Genomic DNA, 23,905 nt, shown 5'->3' with positions numbered 1-23,905 from the left:
CACCAATTTTTTTTCCATGCATCATCACCAGTCACAAATGTTTGCAGATGTGATGGAACGCATACATGTGCTGAGCAACAGCATTCCACTGTTACATGGTCAGCTTTAAAAGCAAAACTAGTTTCTAATGTTGTGTTTCCCTTAATGTATTTTTAATTGCTATAGCTAATTCTCACAAAGGCAAAAAGGTATGTTGGCTGGCTGATTTACTGAGTTTTTCCTTCAGACATATGAATATAAAGTATTTATGTGTTTTCCAAGTATTTTATGAAATAGCCATGTAAAATAAAAATTAAAAAAAATAGGAAGAACAGTTTTGTTTTGAGAGAAGATACCCAGGAGAACCAAGAGGAAGAATAACTTCTCTAAAATTCACTAAAATATTGTGCTTATTGTGAACTAGGACAGAGCTCCTAAATGATAAAAAGCAAGGAAAATTGAACTTTTGTTTATGTATTTGGGACACTGTACAAATATCAAGGTTCATTGCAAAGAGAAACCTGTAAATAGCTTTTATTTTCTTTTAGCATGTCTTACTATGTGAGTATAATTTCTGGTAGTTGATTATTCACTTTTTGAAATGCTAGTGCTTTTTGCTTAAGGCACATTCTCTTTTTAAGGGGGGATGGGTGGAAGGAAAGGAACAAAGCTGTCAGGAAGACTTATACTAAAGTTGGTATCCAGACCCTTTGTCCTCAGGTTTTTAATCATAAATATACTCATGCTGTATAAGTAAGTTTTGAGGAGAACCTCACTAACGGCTGCTGTCTCAGATGTTCTACTGTCTTTCTTTTTAAAGAGTTAAGATAATTGCTCAGGTGCTTAAAGTACCTGGGTGCTGCTGGTTTTGAAATCTTGTTTTGCCACGTGTTCCTGGAGGAGATACATAAATGGAACTGCTAGATTTTTGACCTAGAGCAACCAGATGGTGAAAGTTCAATTCGGTATCAATTTTCAGCTCTTCTGCGGGGGTGGTGATTTGTTACTTCTGCTTGAAATAAAATCCAGTTATTTAACTTCATACCCAAGTCCAGATGTTTTGTTGGATTTGGGTGATCCCAAAGGTTGGAGAATGCTGCTGTGATCTTTGAGAAGACATACTTGTTTATTCTGAATGAGATCAGTCCTGAAAGTAATTGTATTTTCAACTGTTGGCAATATTCCTAGTTGAATCTGATTACTAAAATAAATACAATCTCGTTTTCCTCATAAAGATTTGCCACAGCATGGGTCTCTGAATTGTGAATGGTCAGCCAAGGACAGAATCATTTTGGGTTGGAGACAGTAACATATTTCTCCATTCCAAAAACCAGCAGCATTGCACCTCCTTTATTATAGTATGTTTGTCATCAATAATTACATGCAAACTACAGCTCAAACCATATCCCATTGTGGGAGAAGCAAGCTTTAATTTTATTCAGCTCTTGTACTGAAGAGTTGCACGGAACTGACATGGCTTTGTGTTTTTCCATGAAGATAGCATATTTCATTTTCACTCTGTTGAGGTTCTATATTTATGGAATTCCATTTCTTTGAGTTAAATTACCTGAGCTTTACACCAGAGTAAGTGAGATTAGGAAAAAATGCAATTGATGGAAATTAAAAAGAATTCTATTTGAGCAAGTTAGTTTATTACACAAGGTTCCAGTTGTTTTGTTGCTATGAATTGTTCTTTCTCTTTTATATTTCCATACAGTTCAACTGTAGGAATGAAGTTCTCTAGAGCAGACATAATCATTAGTGCTCTAATGTCAGTAATATGTAGAGCTAAATCACTTTACTAGAAGTAAATTGGTATTGAGAATTTTCTTTGATGTAGCAAGTTGATCAAAACCTATTTGAGGAACAAAGTTCTAATTGCACTTTGACAATGGAGAGAAAAGGCCTATGATACTTAATTCTGCTTTCTCCCTCCCTCTCCCCCTTATCCTCTGTCCCTTTTTCTTGGTTATAGGTGAACAAAAAATGTAGATATGAGCAACAATTTCCCAAGAAAAAGAGGAAAACCATCTGAATCCATTTTGATTTTGAATGTGACTAATCTGCCTTCTGCCTCAGGAAAGACTAACGGTGTGCTGCTTGGGCTGCTGGTATGGAATCTGTGAAAGGACACTATGTATTTTGGGTCAGTCCTCAATTCTGCAGTGGGACTCAAGTCTGCCCATGCTTGTCCCATTGCAGGATCAGCATTGCAAGTAGCAAGTCTCAAAATTCCTGTCTGTTATTATTTATATATAAAATAAAATTCCAGTTACTCAAAATGGTCCTGTTTTTTATCCTTCCTCTTATCTTCTTTAAACTCATGTATGTGACATCTGCACAGTCTGTGAACGGTTCTCGAGATGTTGTTGACAATGCGTGTATTTTTTAACAGAGAGGAAAAGCTTAAAGTAGCATGATGTTTTGGCTAACATTAGCTAATAGAATTACGAATGAGAACAATTACAATGACTCTTCTGTTTTGTCTGAGTCTCCCCCTCCTTTCTATACAAATCTTCTGCCTCATCAGTGCCAGCAGGAGGTATATAATGAAGCATCTGTGAGTTCCTGTCTAGTAGATGGATGGGAATGGAGCTGTTAACGTTTGTCCTTGTTTTTGCTTGAATGCACAGCTCAATGGGAACCAGAACGTTATGGTGGTGGGAACCAACTATAGAATTAACTTGGCTGTTTCCTTATTCCCAGCAAGGGGAGGGGAGGAAAAAGTGAAGTGAAGGGAAATACAAAAAGATTTCCAGCATTTTGAAATCTTTGCACAATAAAACCCTTTCACCATTTGTTGCCATTTCTGTGAGTCTCTCTTCTGGCGCATTATGCTTCACAAGTTACTGTAATCCAAGTAGCTCGGAGCATTTAAAGCTCTATTGGTGAGTCTTAAATGTTCCTAAATTAATCAGTGAATATGACAACAAGGGGAAGGATGGAATTGTGTGCTTCTATGATATGTTAACTGTCTACAAAGAACACGGAAGAAAATACAAAGTAAATTGTATTCAAAATGCTTTTAAACATCTTTGTTATTACTTGGTTAGGTATTCTGGCTAAGTGTATTGCACAGACTTTTAGAGAAAACCAAACAGACCTTGGCAATGCAAATACCAGTCTGTGTGGGCATTACAACACAGGCCAACTCTCTTTTAATACAGGCATAAGGCATGTGGTTGCCTCAGGCAGAAAAACAATATCTCCCAACATGTTTAGTGCATGTTTTCATGATTGTTTTAGGCTGGTAAAGATGGATGTTGATTTAGCAAAGGGAGCAGAGTTCTTGCGTGGGGTTTGGGGGGGGGGGGGAGGGAGTGTTTTGTTTTTTACTTTAAATTCACCAACAAGGCTTGGGAGGATCAAAGTAGTGTTTTTGTCAATAGTGGAAAGGAAAATTGGGAAATACCGGTCATAGCTGTAACTGCTTTGTTACACCACTCTTGCAATACAAGCATAGATTTGTTTCTTCCCTTAAAGACAGTCCTTCAGTTATGCATTCTCATATCTTAGAGAAAATTATTAGCATTGAATATTACCAAGAATACAGATTTAGATGCCTGTATTTTTTTCAGTAATATTTGGCATATACCACATTGGCATTTAAGAACATTACTTGATAAATCAGGTATTTTCACCCCTAGACTCCACCAAGATGTGCTTTCCTTATTCTCCTTTTTGACACATTTGTTAACCGTTCTTTTTACTGCTTGGGAGAGCAAAGTGAAGCTTTTCATGTCCAGTCTGTTTCATTAGCTAATCATTATTCAAACACAACAGCTTTTAATCTTTGTCTGTTTACTTAAGTATGTGTGTGCATGTTTAAAAAATCCTGGGTTAAATAAGTATCACTTGACTTAAATGCTTTTTGCTTGATCACATCTTCATACTGCATATTTACACTGCTGCTTAAAAACATCCCAAATGATAGACATCAAAACAGAATGCTTTTATCTAGCAGGAAATGACTGCCTTAGAGCACCTGCATAGACACATGATGAGGAGATGGTTCCAAAATGTGAGCAAGATAGCCTGAACTGAAATCCTTTCCTTATGTCTTCTGTTTTTACAAGTACAGGAAATAAACAAAAAAAGTGTGATGCTGGTAAGAGTGTAAGAGATCACAAACATTCAGCTCACTTGGCACAGGCTTTCCTAATGAGGAACAGGAGAACAGCTGGCCACTGTTCATGTATATATGTACGTATGTACACATACACAGATGCATGCAACTAATTTGTGCATGCGTTTTCTTTTGCCGGACTTTGCCTGTGGGTATTACAACACAAGCTAAAAATGGTATATTCCCCACCCAAATTTCACGTCAACAGTTTGGTCATCCTTCCACTTGAAGCCTTTCAGCTTGGTCACTGGAGTCTGTGCAACTGAAGAAATAGTGTTCTCATCTCAGCATCCTTGGCCATAGTGGCCATTAGCAGATATGTTGGGCCAGGTTGCAGTGCTCTCTCTTAAAAACACGATCTTTAATCTCTGCAGCATGTGAATATGATAGAAATGGAGATCATCAGGTTGGCCTATGCTGCCCTCAATCCTCAGATGACAATTCCTGTAGGTAGTGTTAGTTGTTTGAGTAAAAGTGGACAGCATAGCCTCTCCTCTTGCTAGAAAGAGCATCACCAGCCTGGAATCCTGTTAGCCCAGGTAAATAAGCACAATCTTGCAGCCTTGAATAAAAGCACAGTATTTTGCCACAGGTGTTCATTGCAAAAATCTGGGTTAGACTCAGTGCTCTAACTGTAGAAGGCCCCAGACACAGAGTTATTAGCAGAGCTTGTGACTGAAGTGTTTTGGAGCATTCTTCATTGCATCTGTCAGCTTCAAAGAGAGCTATAACTGCAGTGCAATAAAGAGCAAGATTGATATGGAGGGAATCGTGTGTTAGACCTAGAGAAAAGAATGCCCTGGGAGTTGAAGGGGCTTAATGAACTGCTCTGTTCATTAGCCCTGGCAGAAGAATCTCAGTGTGAGCATATTTGCTTCAGAACAAAGATGAGCTCCTGCTGCATGAATTTCTTTTTCCCTTTTTTTTGTTTTGTGAAGGTTATTCCCCTACCTCCCCATAAATCCCAAGCTCCTTGTAAAGCCAGTTTTATCATAATGCATGCTATTGACAAGGAGTGTTTTGGCTCTTCAGGCGTGCTGCGGAGGCCTGCATAACTTGCCGCTGGACCTTCCTGGATGTAGCATCTCAAAGCAAGGTCGGCTGTTGCACCTGGATAGCCTGGCAGCTGGCTAGGTCAACCCTGCTGCGGAATGGTTTTGACAGGTACAAAAGTTTCTTGTTTACAAGGAAAATCTTTGGTAACAATATCTTAACTACAAAGCAGGAGATGTTTTAGCAGAAAAAAAAGATGTTTCTAATTGTGTAGCAGCCCTCCGTCCTCAAGTCTGGTATTTTTTTGACTGTATGCTTCTTAAATTGACTGGAGCCGACAGCTTTCTCAAGGTCTCTCTGGAAGCAATGTTGGCATATTGATGCAATTGTGTTGTTTTCTCCTGTTTCATGTCAGTGAAGGTCATTGCTGGCCATCTCTGGTTAAAGACCAAAGTCTGATCTGGACTTTCATCTTGTCTTGAAGTTTGTGGATTCCACCAGCATGTTGCTTTCACAGCCACGTTTTCAAGCTGGTGTTACTGGTAGCCATTGCGTTGGTGTTGAAAGCTGGAGAAATCAAGGGTGGGCTCAGGATGTCTCACAGCTGGTTACCAGTTTTCTTCCTCTTGAAACACTTTTCTCCATGGGAAATGGAGCTGCAATGCCTGCGCCAAACTAAGCTGTCAGGCTCTCTTGACTCCTCCTAGCCTCTTGTTTTGGGTGCATTTAAAGGTCTAAATCTACCACGTAACACACAAAGCTAGTCAGTCATGTGGGTTGCGTCCAGCTGTGGCAGGTAAGCTGGATGTGATGCTCCATCACCAGGTTGTTGCTGAGGCATGATCTTGTTATTGGTAAGCTTTGCTGGATCTTCTGGAGAGGAAGATAGATCCTGGGTGACTTGCTACTTTGTGTCTGGGAATAGCTGTGCAGCAGCCTGAGCTGTGCTCGGACTCACAATCCCAGAGTCCTTGTGGCCCACCATGAAAACAGCAGTGGGGGCAATGGGACATCTTGGTCAGGGAATTTCTCTTGTTGTTTATAGTGTGAATATAAACCTGCACAAGACTCAAGAATGTAATTTGATAGAGACTAAAGCTAAAGGATGTGCTTTACATGTATTCTGAGTGTCCAGATCTTGGTCAGCAACAGTAACCTAAAGTTCATAAGACAGTCCCATGAAGTAGCAAGATGGGTCACTTGCTACACACTTTTGGACAGAGGGCAGATGCTGTGTCAGGAAGGCTGTTGCTGCTGTCCTTCATCACTTGGGTTCATCAGTCTTTCCACCCAAGGAAGGTAACTTGCAGCCCTGAGACTGCTGTGCAGACGAGCACTTCGTCTTGCCTGGGGGCTTGCTCAGAGTGCATTTTAAGGTAGCAGTGAGATCAGCAACCGCATGCCTGGATAAAAGAATAACCTCAGGAGGAGAACCTATTTTCTTCCTTCTTTGGCCATTACCGTGTGAAGGCCGCAGAACCATACTGCTTCCCATACTGAAATAGTTCAAAATACGGTGCTCTCAGTCTCACTGCATGCGAACCTCCCAAGACCGTGTCTTAACCTGCAGTACCTTCACTCAACCCCAGGGTGCAGCACCCGTGCCTTTGAGGAAGTAATGTTTCTTTGAACTGAAAATGAGCCACATCCAGCACTTGGCCGGGAGTGCTGAGGCACCCTGCGAGCCCACTGTGCCCCTGCTCCGCAGGCAGCCGGCTCGAGAGGCAGAGGAGGAAGGAAGGATGCCCCGAGCAGAGGTGTGCGGTGATGCTCCCCCTGTGCCATCTCATGCCTTTACCTGAGGGGTGTAGAAAAGCTCTCTTTTTCCCAGCGATGGGGGGGATGCTGAAACATGAAGCCAGAAGAGACTTCGTGGTTGTGTGCACGCATCAGCTAAGAGTCATAGGCAGGCAGCTGCGGAGGCAGCCCTCACCACCACAGTTCTAGCCCCTTTACTTTCTTTTCTGTTGTTAAAAATCGTGTACAGAAACATGCAGAGTTAGTTTATCAACCTACAGTGAAAGAAAAGGGATTCTTCCCTTCCCCCCCATCCCATGGCCTAGATTAAGTTCAAGAACATAGTTCGAATGTCCCCTCTGTAAATTTAGCAAGCTTCAGACTCACTTCCTTTTGTAAGGAGACCTGAAAGAGCCATTTCCTGATTTGTACAGCGCTCTTGTATGCGCCCACTAAGTGCTCATTCATGCCATGAATCATAAAGGTAACCTCAGTTCAAAGCACTGTGCCGATACTTTGGCGTTGTACAAAAAAAAGAGTTTTGTTATTCAACACAGCACGCTGAAGTCATCTTTGCCTTTACTGAGGAGCCACACCAGTGGGTTTTTTGATCTTCTGTCTTAAAGGCATTGTTTACAAACTGCCCGAGCTAAAACGGGCTGGTAAAAGCACCAAAGCCAGCCCAAAGGAATATGTTTACTATCGTGTGCCAGGCTTGACACATTTTCCATATCCTGCCAGAGATGAGGAATGGCATCAGGAGCTGCGAGTGAGTCAGCCTCGGCCCCCGCCGCGGTGCCACGCACCGTGCTTACGCAGCAGCCTCGCTGGCAAGCCCGGGCAGGCTCGGGGCCCGGCGCAACTCTTCGTATGCTAAACTGAATGAAGATGCTGGAGAAAACTCAGCTGCTACCAGCAGCAAAGGACTTACTTTCCCGTCTGTGGTTCGGTGGGAGATCAATGAGGCGCAGTCTGTTGTGTTTCTCTCTTCTGTGCTCGCCTCCAGGTTCATCTGACAATAAAAAAGATGAGCTGTTACTGGCTGATGGAAGAAGGGAATGTGCATCTGCTGGGCTCTCCCCCATCTCTGCCAAAAGACAGCGTGAGCCAATTCATACATAATGTTGGAGTCCTCTGCCATTTAGCAGCTTTTGCACAGCATCCAACTGTACAAGGACATGTCCCTGAGGCCAAACAACCTTTGGCTGTACTTTTGCCTTGGTGGAGTAAGATCAGTACAACCTATCCTTGTACAAGAGAGCAAAATACACAGATGCTAAAATCAGCAATCGTGTTTTGACCAAGAAGAAAACAGTAAAGGGGGACAAGTCTTAGCGTGTGGGAAAAAGAGGTAACAACATAAATATGAACACATCTTTTACTACCACAACCCTTCTCAAACTCTTGAAAAAGACAGATATTTACTGGTTGCTTTTTAGCATTATTGTTTTTACGCTATTTTCCTATTTGTAGATGATGTTAGCCTGCTAAGGAGACTCTCTTGTTTGAGGAATGCTAGAGGAGTGGTGGTGTAAAAACACCCTCAGCCCTGGGCTAGCCGGTGACTCACACCCAAGAGTAACAGAACTATGGGAGCAAAAAACCCATGTGACTTTAGGTTCCTGGTGGGTAAGCTAAGATATAACATGGATGTGCAGAGCTTGTTACATACCTCAGGCCACAAGTCCCTGAGCTAAGAATATGCTGTCCTTGGAGCCTGATTTTTGCCCTGGAATGCTACAGGGTTACCTACCATGAATAAACTCATAGCCACCAATCGTAAGTAAACTGCCATAAATAAAATCATAACCATTAAGGAGGTGTGAAATGGTAATTTTAACTGGTAATCCTGCAGGATTTTCCATATGTTTGTATTTTCCTTGTGGAGTGAAAGGCATGAGGGGAACAGTTTTATTTGCACACAAGTTCTCCCCTCTTCCCCTGCAGCTGAAAAACTGCTCTGCCTGCAGGAAGGCAGAGGAGCATCCTGTGAACCACCCAGCTCACCTGCCAGCCCCAGAGGGATGCTCTTGGAGCACGGGAGAGCTCAACACCGTCCCTCCCAAGTGGAACAAAGGGACCCTTTCTGGCCACGTCTGTGGGAACTCAACCCTGGGGTCCCTAGGCAGAAGATGCTGTAACGTTTCCGTACTTGATTGTTGACCTAATTCTCTTCAGCAACTTGTTTTCTCTCGCCTTTCTCCTCTCACTGCATTTGTGACCTCTCTCTCCGGTGGACTTTCCCAGCTTTGCCTGGAGCGCCTCTGTGGCCCGGGGGCCCTGCTGAGGTCTTCCCAACATTTTTCTCTTGCCTCGGTAATTTTCTTGAGGAATTCTGACACCTCATCCCCCCTGCTTTCAAGGTTTCTCATTTATGGATTCCTCTAGCTCCTTCTCATGTATGGTTACTGCTAGCAGCTTTTATTACTGATTTTGAGCTAGTGTTTCCTTAAAACCTGGTCAATTATTATTTTGAGAGCTGGAGAACAATAAGCTCACTCTTGTTTTTAAATATAACTGATTTCAAAGGTCAAGGTTTTGAGCCAGGTTAATTTTTAGTGGTGATGCCTGTGTTGACCCTGTGGCCTCATCTGACCCAGTATGGGGGGGCTTGGCTCTGCGCCGGCATGTCTGGAGAGGTCCTGGTGCCCCCCGAGCCATTATTCCTAAACACATGGCGCACAGATCCATGGCGCGTCGCCCAGTGCTGACGTGGGTGCGTGCAGGTTGTCTCCCCATGCTGGTGCAGCAGCAGCCTCTCCTCCCTTATGGGACACGCTGCAGATCTGGGTGGCTGTCCCTAAAAGCCTGCCAACGGCAGCTTTGCACCGCTTTTGGCCCTCTGCAGCCAAAACCGTCTGAAAGGTTTTGCCAAAACCATCAAAGGCATCAGCATGCCTTGCATAAAAGGGATGTGTTTGAAGGATATAAGTATTTATTTATGAAGAGATTGGTGTTGCTTTTGTTTTTCTAATGCTCCGTTTCCTGCTCACGTGAAGGCAGTTACGGGGGACAGCCGCCCCGACGGGGGGGGACATGGTGGTACCCATGGGCAGGTGAGCTCCTCGGACCTGACCTTCCCTCTGTGCTGAGTGCAGGGATGAGGATGATGACAAACCAGAGAAAAAAGAAACATCATAGCAAGGGACAGCAAAAGTGTATGCTGTGATCAGAAAGGATGCAGTGAAAGCATGCAAAGAAACTATGGTAGATTTTTGGTATGCGTGCTCTCCATTATTGACTTTCTACTTCCACTAGTAAGGGTTGGTTTCCTACCTCTCCTTTCTCCCCTTTCCCATTCCCAGCTCAGCAGTACAGTTGGAGGAGGGCCACGATCCTCCCCAGGTTAAAGCTTAAAAGATATTTTTGTGGGCGATTTCCAGCTGTGTAAGAGGAAAACTTCTTATTTCTACAGGATGTGCAGGGCTGGTAATGGGCAGGCGCCCAGCGACACAGCCCTCCCAACACTGATTTCACTCAAGGTGCTACAGTAGCCCCGTAAGTCTTGCTATAATCACTTTTTCCTAATGTACCCTCGTAGTTGCAAGGGGTCTTTATGTTGTTTGTTTTGTGGTAGGGCATAGCGGAGACCGAGTGCTAATCTGTGTGCAGTGGAGAAACCCTGCCTGCTAATACATCTAGGAGAGTTTTTCTCCCCTCCTTAGGTGGGATTTATTTTTTGCTGGAAATAGCAGTTCTTCAACAGTATGTTGATAACAAGCATGAGAATTAGATCAAGTTTTAACTGTTGGAAGGGAATGCTCAAATACATATTTCACACTGACTTCTCTTTTGATTGTTGTAGGTAATATGTTCTGTAAATATTTTGACATTTAAACATTTTGACTTCAGGAGAAGGAAATTAATAGATCTTTAAAAAATTCATGGAGGACAACTTACTTGTAGTAAGGTGTACAGAAGAGCTGCTTGCTTCTCCTGGGATGGAGATTTAGCCATTGATTTATTCATCTGATCTATTTAATTTGTCCTAAAGAAAAAAAAAAAAAAGGAAGAGAGAAGCCAAATTGTGCTTACAACAAAGAAGAAACTATCTGGGCCTCTCCAAGCGTGCCTGTGCAATTACAGTGCCTTAATTCTCTGTATAGTTTGACAAGCTTAAGTCATCAATTGTCTTACTGAAAACAGAAGTAGACACCCTGAAATAATATATCATATGATAATCCCAGTCCGGTGGTGGTTTTGGATTAATAAATGTTATTAAATGCTTTGCTGAAAAGTGCGCCAGATGTTTGTCCTGGTGCATGCTTGAAGGTTACAGCTGCGTCTCGTAACCTTTTAGCAGCCACAGCAGAGGTGAGGATTTCCTGCTGAGCGCCGAGTTGCCTGGGCAGTGTTCACGTTCAGGTGAGTCAATGACATGAGGGGTTGTCAAAGGGCAGGAAAGGACAGATAAAAACGAGTGTCCGTGCCAACCCTCCATACCAGCTTCCTGCAAAGTGAGCCCTAAAAATACCTGTTGGGCATCTGAAACCTGCCAGAGGCTCTGACTAAAAAGAAACTGGCAGGTTTTGAATGCCAGACTGGTATTTTTAGGGCTCACTTTGCAGGAAGCCGGTATTGCAGGCAGCGCTGGTGCTAACCGGTGGTATCAGGCTGCGCCGAGACCTCCCGCCAGGTGATGGCCTGAGGAGGGTGGTCCTGAGGCGATGCTGACACCCTGGGCTCCGCACGTCAGGGCAACACGGGCGGTCCAGGGGCTCGCTGCAGGGCCCCCTGCCCTTTTTCCAAAATGAAAGGCAAGAAAAAAAGCCCAAATGGCCACCCCCTGCCCTCCAGGAAAAGAGGGGAGACAGGCTTGTTGTAAGCAAACAGGATTGCACCGGAGATGTGGCTTGGCCATTAGTCAGGCCTGCCGCGGGGCTCAGCGGCATGTGGGCTCTCCTCCCATGCCACAAAGCCCCGTAACACCTCCAGGGAGGCAGCCGGCAGGTACCGGCCAGGGCGCTCTGGGGCTGCCCCGGCGGCATCCCAGCGGGGCGAGGAGCTGGTCGCCGCAGAGAGGACCATCGCTGCAGGGACCAGCTCCTTGCCCCGCTGGGATGCCGCCAGGGACGTGCCAGGGCTGCCGGGTGGAGCGTGTCTTTCTTGGCTGGGCAAAGGATACACAAAACATGGCTCTTGGTTGCAATGGGCAGCGATTCCCAAAACAGAGGGTATAGTACGCACTCGTTATTGATGGTTGGAAAAGTCTCTTATTTGATGCTCTAATGGTACAGTTGCTTGTCTCAAGAAGAAAACACTTACTTAGAATAAATTACTTCATACACAAACGCAGCGTTTAGTGTCTTCAGCACACTCTCTGTAGGCTTCCTTGCGATATGGTTATTAGAAGTTCACCGTTACTCTTTTAATGGAAATAACACAAAAACGCATCATGAGCAGGTGCAACTTATGCATTATTTATGCACGTTGTCACTCAGGTACTGTATTTGCTGGGAATTAAGTAAAATTCCACTACATTTCTGTGGGAAAAGGCTTTTAACTATAGCTTTAACGGAGCAAAAGAAGAGGAAGTCATGTACATGTGCTCACTCACACATTATACGAGTCACACGTGACTATGAGGCTCTGTGATTTAATAAACTACATTGAAGAAGAGGGTATTTAGTTAACGGCGGTCGCCCTGCCGGCAGTCCACAGAGGTCGTTGGCAGGTGTTGCATTGAGGGCTGATTCAAGGGCAGCCCTGAACATCCTCCTGGGCGTACCCGCTCGGCCCTGGGGACACCCTGGCACTCCCCCGAAACGCGGGTGTGCAGGCCCCAACCGCCGGCAACTGCCCGGCCAAGGCAGTGGCTGAGTTTGCAGGGTTTTGGTAAAAGGGGCTCTCTGGAAAAAATATTTATATTTCGTGCCAACTGTGTTGCAGAAAGCTGTTTTTGGGAATGGCTGCTGTTTTGCTGCAGGGCGCTGTATTTCTTCGCTTATAAAACTCGGTGTACGTTTTACCCAGGCTGCTGGGCAGCAGCTTGTGAGACGGGTACCCGAGTGTGTGTCTGTGGCCCCATAACACGGCCTTTGCGTCCGAAAGTCCCTTCAGATGAGACGCTTCCTTGCCTGAAGGAGAAGTGTGGGCTTCCTCTGCCCCGTGGTGCAGAACGGCCGCAGAGGGGGCCCAGCGGCGGAGCGGACCCCCGGCCTTCCCCCACCCCCGGCGTGCCCGGGCCTCCCTGCCGGCCAGTCAGGTGCCCAAGCGCCTGAGGAGGGACGAACCCACCTCTGCTCCCCGCCTTTTCCCGAATTTACCTTAGTGGGTTTCTCCTCTGTCCTGTCCCACCGCGGGCCCACAGCCATGGCTCCAGCTTTCACATCCCCGCGGGTGCTAAATCTTGTCCGCCACAGCTCAGCCCTCCGGCAGAGAAGCTGTCTCAGACTAAACCGGGCTCTTCCCAAAGACTCTTTGGCACGTCCTGAGATTGCTGGGGCTCAGCCTCCCTGGAAAGGGACGGTGCATTGGCTTTGGCTGCCGGCGGCATGCGTCCGCGTGGCGTGTCAGCAGCGCCGAGCCTGCAGACGATGTTCCCCACGCTGCAGCCGGGGAGGTTTGGCTGGCTGCAGTAGCACCAGGGGCAATGCAATGAGACATTCACTCTTGGAGTTGTCTGCGATCGTCTCCCCAGGCAGCCAGCTCTCCCATGGAGTACTCGGCGGGACCTTCAGTGCAGGGCAGGTACTTATGCACCAAGAGGTTGAGGGCTTCCAGCAGCTCGTGGCCACCTCTGTGCCCCTCCATCCTGCACCAGCTCCCACAGAAGCTCCTCTGAAACACTGCAGCACCTGTGATGGGTTTGGGGGGGATGCGGGTGCTGTTTGGAGCTGCGCAAAGTAAGACCACTGTGGCTGAACTTAGAAAAGGTCATGAAACAGAGAGACCAGCTGCAAGTGCCACTGTCCCCATAACGCTGGGGCCATGAAGCGTGCGGGGCAGCCCAGCCAGCTGCGGAGCTGGGGCTGCGTCCCAGCAAGAGGTGAGGGCTGGCCCAGCGCAGCCCACGGCATACTTGTGTTTCTAACCCTTCTGTTGCAAGCTGCACGTGGCTTTAGGCAGATTTATTTTTGTTCTACATTCTTTACTCCTGCAGAGAGGAGGACCTGATGCTTTATATTTTAAATGAAAGGACCATCAATTCTTGGATCCCAAAGGCTCAACAGCTTCTCTAAAAAAACAGGAGACACCGTCACATCCTCCTCTACACCTCACAAACCCTTCTTGCTTTTGACCTGTGTTAAGAGGATCTTTGGCTTTTGCAGTCCTGTGTTTATTCCAGAAAATACCCTAGCTGAGAAACCAGATGTAAGCCGGTGAAAGGGAAGCCCTAACTGCCTGAACTGTGCTGGAGAGACACGTGGCTATGGGTGCATAGAGGCAAACCTGGTCCTGCCTGGGAGTGAAGGAGGAATGTCTGAGTACGTTGAACTGCAGGGGTGAAAAAAATGCTTTGGCTTTTAACAGCAGAAAATAATAGCTTGCTGACACCAAGTCCAAATGGCAAGAAAAGGAGCTCTGGGGTTCTGGCCGTTGCAGAGCTTTCTCACACATGCAAGGTTTCCCCTAGGCATGACTCCCCGCAGGACTTCTGTAATCAAATTTCAGTTAAATATTGGTGACTGCAAACTCAGCATGGAAATGCAGGATCATTTTATTGCTTCTCTGTGCTGAGAAGGTAGTCAACTGATGCCTATAAATCCTGAGTATTTGTTTATGAAAAGGTGTTTTTTTTTTTCCTCTGGGATTCTTCAACCTTGCCCTCACATCATCGTCGTTTGGACCAGCTGTACTTTGTAATGCAGTGGACTTTGTTTTATCAGTCTTATTTACAGTCTGACAGCTTGCAGAGATATGTAGTTACATGAAAAGGGTGTGCTTTCTTGCCTGGCTAAGGAACAGCATACACTGACTGCTATTATCCCTTGAATTTTCAGCTAGTTTTGTTTAAAACTGGATTAATATAGTGTTATTTCTTTGATGCTAGCGCTTGTTGCTTCCTCTATCTGCCAGTTCTGCCTGTTGCTCTTCAGCAGCAGATAATCCCTGCTCCTGCACCATTAAATCCAATGCTTGCTAATCTGTTGGGTTATGGCTAATGAGATCAATGGGAGGTAAAAATAATCCAGAAAGTATTAATGTATCCCAGGAATTTACCTCTGAGACTTCTGATTTTGCGAAATAAGAGTCTTCTAGTTTCTTCTGATTACATTTAGTTGGAAAGAATAAAGCCTAAACTATTTTCCTTGATGCCACTGCCTCCATGGGGCACGTTGCTCCCTGTGGCAGCCTATGTGGTCAGCCCCTGCACCTGACACCCCTTCACCGCTGCAGACCTCTCCTCCTGCCTCTTTTTTTCTTCACATTTTCTGCCCCAATGGCAAAGCGACAGCTCTGTACAGAGGTTATTACCTCTAGAAGTGGTGAATGCAGATTTTGATCCTTTCCTCCACACTGGCTCTGAAAAAATGGGGGGGGGGGGGGAAGACCCAGGTGCCTGCAGCTGTAGCTAGAATGTATTCAGGCTTTGTGGTGGGAAATGTTCTTGTACATTCATGTTAGCCCATGGTAGGAAGTTGCCTGAGGAAAAACCCAAAATTCTACCATATGAACTGATTGCAAAAGGCACAAGACTATAGACTAAAACTATGAGTCCTTTCGTTTCCTCCTGTACAGGCTGGACGGTGGTATTTCTATGTATGTCATCAGTGACTGAAACGGGTCAAATGTGAAAGTTCAGGGAGATGGTGAAGAGCCCAGACTGGAGTTTGCCCATCATGAGAGCAATTAGAGGAAGACTGTTCAAAGGTATCTTTGCAGTCGTATCTGGGTCCCTAATGACAGTAACCAGCTTTGAAAACTCTCACCCTGCACTTTTACCAGTGTGTTTGGAAAACACCACTGCAATATCCAGGTTGCTTGGAAACACCGGTGGGCTTTCATGTGGAAAGCTACTGTCTCTCTCATGCATTTTTCCCCAGGTGGAGGAAGGTTTCCAGTAGGAATTTCAGGGGTTCATGTCCCTTCCCTGCACGGTGGGCTCCTGGGAGGTGACTTGGAAGACACGAAGCCACCTCATCATGCTGTACAGCAAACTTTCAGGAGGGGACGGGCACCTGGTTTCATCTTACGAAGGGAAACAGGGCTCAAGAAAATGAAGATGCCTTTTCCCTTTGAGTGAACGTGACCAGCTCACACCTGTGTGAATAATAGAAATACGCAACGGTCCAAATGCAAACAAACAAAAGTATTTAACTTAGAGGAGTTTCTGCAACCAGTGTTTGTTTTTCATCCTCATGAGCTAATTATCCCCTGGGGTTTTTATCTCATGCTTTGGCCTCCAGTAAATCTGTGAAATGAAATCGAAACTGGTTTGAAGATGGAATTCCTCCGTCTGCCCATCCCTTCCCCCCCCCATTTTCAGTAGAGGTGTGTACCTGTGCTTTATTCTGTTATCAACCACAACAAGCGTTTCTGGTAGCAAAAAAGCCAGAGCACAGTAGGGCAAGGCCTGGGGAATAGGAGAAGTCCACCTGGCAGTGCTGCACTGGTGTTGGGCTGTGCTCCTGCCCCAGAGCCCCCATCCACCAGCTTCAGCCTTACACTTCTCCTCCACGAGCTCCCTGTGGGGACTAGTCTGAGCTCCTGATGGGCGCTAAAGCTCTCCATCAAGGTTGCACTTAGCAAAAACCTGCTCGACAGCAAAAAAGATAGCCAGGTCTTGGGGGAGAGAACGAAGAGTCCAGGGAGGGAGTTGCCCCTGGATGGAGAAGTTACAGTCTGCTTTGAGTTTGCAGTGAGATGAAACATTACTGGCAGGCACGCTAGTCGTGTGTTGTTTTGTTTCAGATAGCAGCCAGTGCCTTTATTTAAATTGTGGCCACTTTTGGAACCTGAGTTCAAAAAAAAAAAAAAAAAAAGCATTTAAGCAATCCTGACCAGGCAAGCAAAACAACTGGGCAAAGCTGAGTCTGTTACGTGAAGCGAATTATTTAAACCAAGGCAAACAGCTGTGTGCTGCCGGTTTCATCGGCACTGCCATCAGTCGGCGCGTGCCCGTGTGTGCGTGCATGGCCGTGTGTGCATGGCTGTGTGCGCACTCCTTCGGCTCAGCTTTTGCTCCCCCAAGGCGTGTGGAGGGAGAGCCCAGGGGAGCGAACGCTGTGAGGAGGAAACTCGTGCAAGCTGAAGGAAATAAACCTTCTGGTCAACTCAAAGGAAGGGAGGCATGAAGCACACCTCGGGGGTGGCCTCCAGCCCGAGGTAACAGTGTGCAGCGGTGAATTACACAATGGTTTCCTGAGTCCCTGCTCCGTACGTAGCTGGTGTTTTCCCTGCAGCTGTGTCAGTGAGACCTCCGCATTCAGCTGGCCAGTCTCCAGGATGGCAAGTCTCCCAAGACAAGAATGCCGTGTGCAGGAATGCATTAAAGCACTCATATGCTCTTTGGGGGAAGAGTTTGCATTGGCTTTTTGAATTACGTTGAGAGCAAAGGCTCTTTAAAAAAGGGGGGTGGAGCAAGGGTTGTTTTTCTCACATACATTATGTTTTAACTCAAATTATGTAGGCAAAAACGCCTCCTTCCATGCCGTCACTATGGCTACAGCTCGGATCATTGTGCGGGAGCCTGCCAGCAGGAGAACACCAAGCGAAGAGGGGGCGGTGAGCCTGGCACTCCTTCTTGCTGCCGGGTACGGCCCTCCGCCGCGTCCTCCGGCCGCAAGTTTGTCCGAGGTCACCTTTCCCTCCCCACCCGATGGGAATGTGGAGATGCTGCAATTACAAAGTCGTCTGCTGGCTGGCTCGACATGAGGAGAACTTCCCGGGTCATGCGGTTGAGAGCTGAGAGCGAGGAGGATCTTTGCACCTCACCTCCCCTGAGATGTTATCAGCGCTGTCTGTTGTAACACCTGCTCTCTAACTCTTCCCCAGAGGCAGGCACTCTGCAGAGAGGAAATAGGGTAATGCAGAAGGCTGACGTACCACAGGCCCCACACAAGCCCTGTGCCTGTGCTGTGATGGATTCCCACTGGTGTGATACCAGTGACCAGCTCAAAGCCTATGCTTAGCCACTCGCACTGCAGCTTGGTGGTGTGATCATGATCCTGGAAACAAAGAAAGTCCAGCTGGGTGAGGTTTCTCCCATGCCTAAACCCATAGAAAATACTCAGCTGTCTCGATTGTACTCACAGAGTCACTTTGGTCCCCTGGTAGCTTGAGAAAAAGTTATTTAGGGAATTTAAAATAGGTCTTTTCTTGAGCCACAGCATTACCACATCACTCTGTTGGAGACTCTGTACCATAACTGTTTCTGCTGGTTTTAAAAACCCTGCCTCTTAGAAGGACCTCAGTGAAAGTCACATCTGAAAGGTTAGTCCTTGTCTTTACCTTCATGTGTGAATGTTCAAAATTATCCCAGTTGGCTAGAAAAGGTCTTCTCATTTAATACTGCCTCGCTTGTTTTCTCTGACTCCCTGAGAATCTATTTCAGCAGAATTCATTTAGAAAATGGAATGGTAAACTGCATTGGCAGAAGAAGAGGAACAAGATACGATAAACACTTTTAAATTGATTGAAAATTTGACTAAGCTGCTTACTTTCCTAATTATAATGCCTAATTAGTTAGCTTGTTCCATTCAGTCATGCAGCTTTGATAGCTTTATTGTGCTCCAGAAGTCTGGGGCCTGAGATTTAAGCAGGTCTGTCCTAGATATCTAATGAACTGTTAATTTGAAAATGAAAAACATTCTTGAACTGGTCTGCTAGTGATCACCTTCTGGACTGATAGACGGATCCAAAAGGACCAGCTTAAAATAACTTCAAACCAGATTCCACTAGGACTGAGATGCACGAGTAGGTTACTGTAGCTCACTGGGTTACCAGTGAAGTTACTGCAGCTTTACTGATGAGAAGATACAACACTCTGAGGCTCAGTGAGAGCTGCTGGACACCGTCTCCTCCTTCCCATACCACCTCCAGCACTAGTTACTGGGCCAGTTGATCCAGTGGGCTTGCTCACATGTTCTTTGGCCTACTGAATTGCATAGTAGAACAGGCTCAACAAGAGCAAGTATCAAACACCTCTGCAAGCACAGGGCATTTTGTAGCCTAGCAGTTAATCTGCTGTCAAGCAAGAAACACAGAGATCTGTTGCCCTTGGGCAGGAGTGGGATTTGAGCCTCAGGCTCCTGTGTGCAGTGTGAAGCTCTCACAGCTGAGGTGCTGTGCAGGCACAGAAATGACTGTTTCTGATGCAGAACCTGATCTGCTACATCAGGGTAATTCATGTGACAGATTCTGGGCTCAGTCCAGCCTGTGTTTGTCCAGACAACCACTTGGACATATGCTACCTCCTGCTGTCTTCCAAGAGCTCCTGTATTTCTTACTCGTTTTCTCATTCCTGAGGCAACAGCTGACAGCTGTATCTCACACCTGGGCAGAGCTGGCACTCCACTGCCTATGCCTTCATTAAAAACAAAAACAAAACAGAAAACAAGAATAGTTTCATGCTAAATGCCCTGCACAACCGGCTGCTAGGCAGAGGGACATCTTGTTCTTAGATTTAGTTAAGGTTACCCATAGTTGAAGCAGTTACTGCCCACTACTCTCTAGGATGAGGAGACATCTTCCAGATGACATGATTTATGTGTCGATCAAAATGCATTTAAAACCTTGTTTTATTTAAACCAGTGCACATTACAAGGCAGGTCTCTTCCCTTCCTTTGAACTGAAAGCAGTGCTGGCCAAAAGAAGCATTTTATTGTGGGTTTACTACAGAGCAAGAGGAGAGCATTGTAAAACTTGCACGCATCTACTTTCACCATCAACTTACAAGAAAGGCAAACACAGTATTGCAAAGTTCATACCTTCGTTTCCAAGCTGATTAAAAAGTTGATGAGCAGCATTGTTTTCACTTACTGCTGTACAAAGGTTTAAACATGCAGGATTTGAGTGTTTCACTGCTTAACACAGGCAGCTCACCACTGACTACACAGCACTGAAGCACATGAAAAACCTCTGTACAGTGTCTGGAATCATGTACATAAACCCGGATTACCAAAAGCATTCCGGTTCAGTGTTTTAAGACCCACATAAGGGAGGTTTTTTGTGGTTTGTAGAAATACTTTCTCCTACTCCTGACCAAACATTTTTGTGGTTTAGGCTTTGAAACTACAGCTAGATGCACCTTCCCCTTCAAGGCTATGCAGTTACCTAGAATCCCAAGGAGGCAAGGCCACAAGCTCCAATTTTTCTGGAGCTGCTTTCTGGACAGCTGAGACCAGCAGCCTAATTGAAGGACTCTAAATGAACCAACTGTAACTCAAATTTAGTTCACTTGCACAGTATGTTCACTAGACAGGATGTTCTGGACCATGCAGGGAACAGAGACTGGTCTCAAACCCCTCATAATGTCCAGCACAGGACCTGACCACTGGCTCCCGCAGGCATGCAAGCGCACCTTTTCTCTCTGGGACTGTGGTAAATCATGCTTCGCTTGTGAAAACATTTGGGTGAACACTGAGTCTTATGTTAATTTACATGTTATCTAACTGAAAACTGTATGCGAAAATTAAAGTCAAAACTACTGCCATGAAGTGAAAACACTATTTATTTTTATAAAAGGCAATAATTAAAACAAACTCTACCAGTGTGTACATTGTACACATTTGAATGACACTTACAAGAATGAAGTTTCCATATACAAAGATTACAAGCCCACACTGGTAAAGGATGCACACAAGCACATACTCAACTTCACAGATGCCTCAACTCCAGATGACAGCACCAATTACTCTATGACCACACCTGCATAGCATTTTCATTATTAGCATCCACACTACTTTATTCCACTACAAACTGCACACAGAAAGCAAGAAGGAGTTTATTCAGAGAGCATATATATTCGCAGAAAGAATTTATTTGCTGGAATAAATCTCTCACTCTTCCGTTGCCATCTTCAAGAGATATTCTTTGTCAATTTTGAAGAGCCTCCACCCCTCCTCAGTGGACAGATCAGAGGCGCCCCTTCTCTTATAGAACCTGATGGACGGTTCATTCCACTCTGCAACGAGGAAGTGCATACTGCTGCAGCGGCACTTCACAGCAACCTGCAAGAGTGTGCAACATGACACATTTCAAACAACAGCCCCAGATGATAAGCCTAGTGAGAACTTGCGAGACTACTTAACAACGAACTGTGTTATCACCAGAAGTCATCAAGTTCATTCTATCAGTCACTTCAGCACATCACTGTTTAACAGACTCTAGACAATGTTTTAAGCTGTCTAGTGTCCTGTCACCTCCTTCAATTCTGAGTAGTGCTGAAGGAGAAGCTCTCATGCAGTTAGAAGAGGAGCAAGAACACTGCCGTGCCATGTGTCCTCAGTTCTGCAGGTTTAGACTTCTCACATAGACATACCTGACTCAAGTTCTTCAGAATCTCTGACCCAATGCCAAGTCCTAAAAAAGAAACAACAAGAAACTAAGTTCTAATTTCAAAGCCGCCCTATAGGAAGCAACTCATCTAATTCTGTAATACATACCTCTGTACTCAGCCATTACATAAAAATCTTCAAGATACAGCAGTTTTCCAATCCATGGATCATAAGTGAAATAATACATGGCAAAGCCCACAATGCAGTGTTCTGAAACAAAGGGTGTTAACTTCAGCTAGTCTCAATTTAAAAGGCAAAAATACCAAGTCTTACACACATGTTTAAACATACAGATTCTCTGTGACATGCAGACATTTGCTATTAGATTAGAATTAAGAATGAAGTTTTCAAGTAAGCACACAAATGAAAATAAAAGTTCTGACAAACTTGTATCAACCTAACAGAATGAAGATTGCCCTTGCCATACCCCAAATTCCTCAAAAGCATGATCATAGTAAGTGCTGAACACAAGGCTTTTTCTCTACAAATGCATACCCTACTGATTTATCAGTATTTCCATTCCAGAATACAAGTAAAACCTTTACACAGCAGTTCACAATCTAGGTAATTGCCCCAACTCTGCTTCCTTAGCAACTAAAACAGTCTATCAAACTCTAAAGAACACTGTGATCTTTCAACGTATATTCTTCAGTAACTACACTACATGAGAAGGCACACTCACAGGCCATCTTTACAGCAGCATTTCCAGCACCTCAACTTACGCTTCTGCTGAGACTGTCATGCGTTTTCTTTACCTTCAGCACCATAACATCACGGTAAGTAAAGCTGCAGCTTCAGTTATAGTTCTGTGGCTCAACAGGAAAGAGAAACTAACTCTTCCAACAGCAGCCCACTCAAACCTAAACCTTGAGTACTTTAACTACAGCTGCCATAACACTCTGCACATACTGTAAGAGAAGCGTGCAAACAGATTTCTGATCTACTGTGTCTTTGGTAAAGGTTTGGGAATAGCACTTGTCCCTGTAGACCTTACCTCATATTATGATCATCTACTTTATTGTGTAACGGATCTTTTAGTTACCTCCCCGCCCATCCATGTACACAGAAGGGCCATGTACATGGCGAAGCTAGAGACTGTAACCTGAAGATTGGGGACAAATTAAAGAAAAAAATGTGATTCAACAGGATTACATAAAGGTAAGTCAGGGTCAAACAAGAAAAGCCATTTAATTAATTGGAGTCAAGTACATTACGTTATACCTGATCTTCCCACGCCTCCAATATTAGCAACTACTTCAGCAGAGTATCACTATTTGTTACTGCATTTAACAGTTAACCTATTCCTCCTACCCCAATTCACTGGTGAGACCTTATGTATAACCAACAACATAAGATGCCTCTCGTGTATTTAGCATCTAAAAGTAAGTATGAGAAAGTCTCACCTTCAGACGACCACTGTTCTTTTGGCACTTCTGCAACCAGGCAGTGGTAGAAGGGGTGCTCGCCAAAACCATCCTCAAGCAGTTCTAGAAAAGGAGAATAAATCAGCACCTGAGCTACCGTACCGATACTCTCCCTAGGCTACCAGCGCGGCGAGGAGATGCCGCTTCTATACCTTTCTCAGTTAGCACCACTTGATCCTCCATGTCCTCGTATTTCGCTAGTTCCTGGAAGAGAAGGACATGTGAGCGGACTCTCCCCGCAAGTCCCCGCAGCCGCTTCCCCATTGGCCGCTCCGCTCCCCCCCCAGCCTTGCGCAAGAGCTTGTTTTTGCTCAGAGAGAAGGACAAAGGTGCCCCCCCCCCCCCCGCCGCTGAAGGCTGCGGATCTGCCCCAAACCCGCCCGCCCGCCACGGGGAGACCAGCGCCTGACCAGACCCCCGGCCCCGCCGCGCCCCCGCCCCGGCAGCGCTCCGCGAGGGGCGCACACAACGGCCGGTCTCGCCCGCCGCCGCCGCCGCTCCGCGCGCCCCCGCAACCGCCGCTCTCCCTCCGCCCCGCACCTTGATCAGTCGCAGCAGGTCGGGGCAGTCCTCAGGACGCGCGGCGCGGATGCTGAACGAGGCCATTTTCGACGGCGCTTCCCCCTGCGGCCCCCTCGGCTGACGAGTCCCCGGTGTGTGAACAGGAGGAGCAACTGCTTCTTCATTCGTGTCCCGGGCGCGGCGGCCACCTGCGGTCAGTCAGGCTGCGAGCATGTCCCGGCGGCGCTGAGCAGATAGGCGACCCTCCCTCGGCTGCCGCTGCCTCCCCGACTCGAGCTGTGCCGGTCAGCTGCCCCGGGTTCCTTATTTATAGACGCTCACGCTCCGCCTCTCCCCGCCCACAAGCCAATGGGAGCGACAGTGGGGCTCGCCCTCAGCCAATGATAGCGCTCCTCCCCGGAATCTTGCCGCAGCCTGCCAGCAACAGTCGGTGTGGGGTGTCTCGTGACTCCCCCCCCCCCGCGCGGTGGCGCCCCCTCGCAGAGCCGGGCGACGCTGCAGGGCGCCCGGGTTAGACCCCGCCCCTTCTCCCTCAGCGGCGTGGGGGGAGAGCGGGGGGCCCGGGGCTCAGGGCACGCGGTCCCCGTCCCCGTCTGGAGCCCCCCCACCCCCCGGGGCTGCGTGCTTCTCCCGGCCCCGGCTTCCCCTCCGGGGGCGCCGAGGGTTGTTCCCCGAAAAGTGAG

The 23,905-nt window shown here is 46.3% G+C and overlaps 2 protein-coding genes across 2 annotated transcripts in view; one reads left to right on the top strand and one right to left on the bottom strand.

The window, feature by feature from the left end:
* The window catches only part of APOO (apolipoprotein O), a 36,340-nt gene extending 34,027 nt beyond the window's left edge, over nt 1-2,313 (top strand). Inside the window, exon 9 of the mRNA XM_059821172.1 lies at nt 1,955-2,313. The gene's annotated coding sequence lies outside the window, so the exon portion shown is untranslated. The remainder of the gene's footprint in view (nt 1-1,954) is intronic.
* Nucleotides 2,314-20,432: 18,119 nt separating this feature from the next.
* Nucleotides 20,433-23,474, bottom strand: SAT1 (spermidine/spermine N1-acetyltransferase 1). The gene is made up of 6 exons (XM_059819131.1): nt 23,241-23,474; nt 22,853-22,904; nt 22,680-22,763; nt 21,385-21,486; nt 21,261-21,301; nt 20,433-20,949 (listed from the first exon to the last, which is right to left on the bottom strand). Exons 1-6 carry the CDS (start codon nt 23,304-23,306, stop codon nt 20,779-20,781), a joined length of 516 nt encoding a protein of 171 aa, XP_059675114.1. The 5' UTR covers nt 23,307-23,474; the 3' UTR covers nt 20,433-20,778.
* Nucleotides 23,475-23,905: the final 431 nt, after the last annotated feature.

The sequence above is a fragment of the Gavia stellata genome, chromosome 1, assembly GCF_030936135.1.
Source record: "Gavia stellata isolate bGavSte3 chromosome 1, bGavSte3.hap2, whole genome shotgun sequence".
Lineage (NCBI taxonomy): Eukaryota > Metazoa > Chordata > Aves > Gaviiformes > Gaviidae > Gavia > Gavia stellata.
The sequence above is the reverse complement of the archived record's forward strand: the minus strand, read 5'-3'. Positions and strand labels throughout refer to the sequence as shown.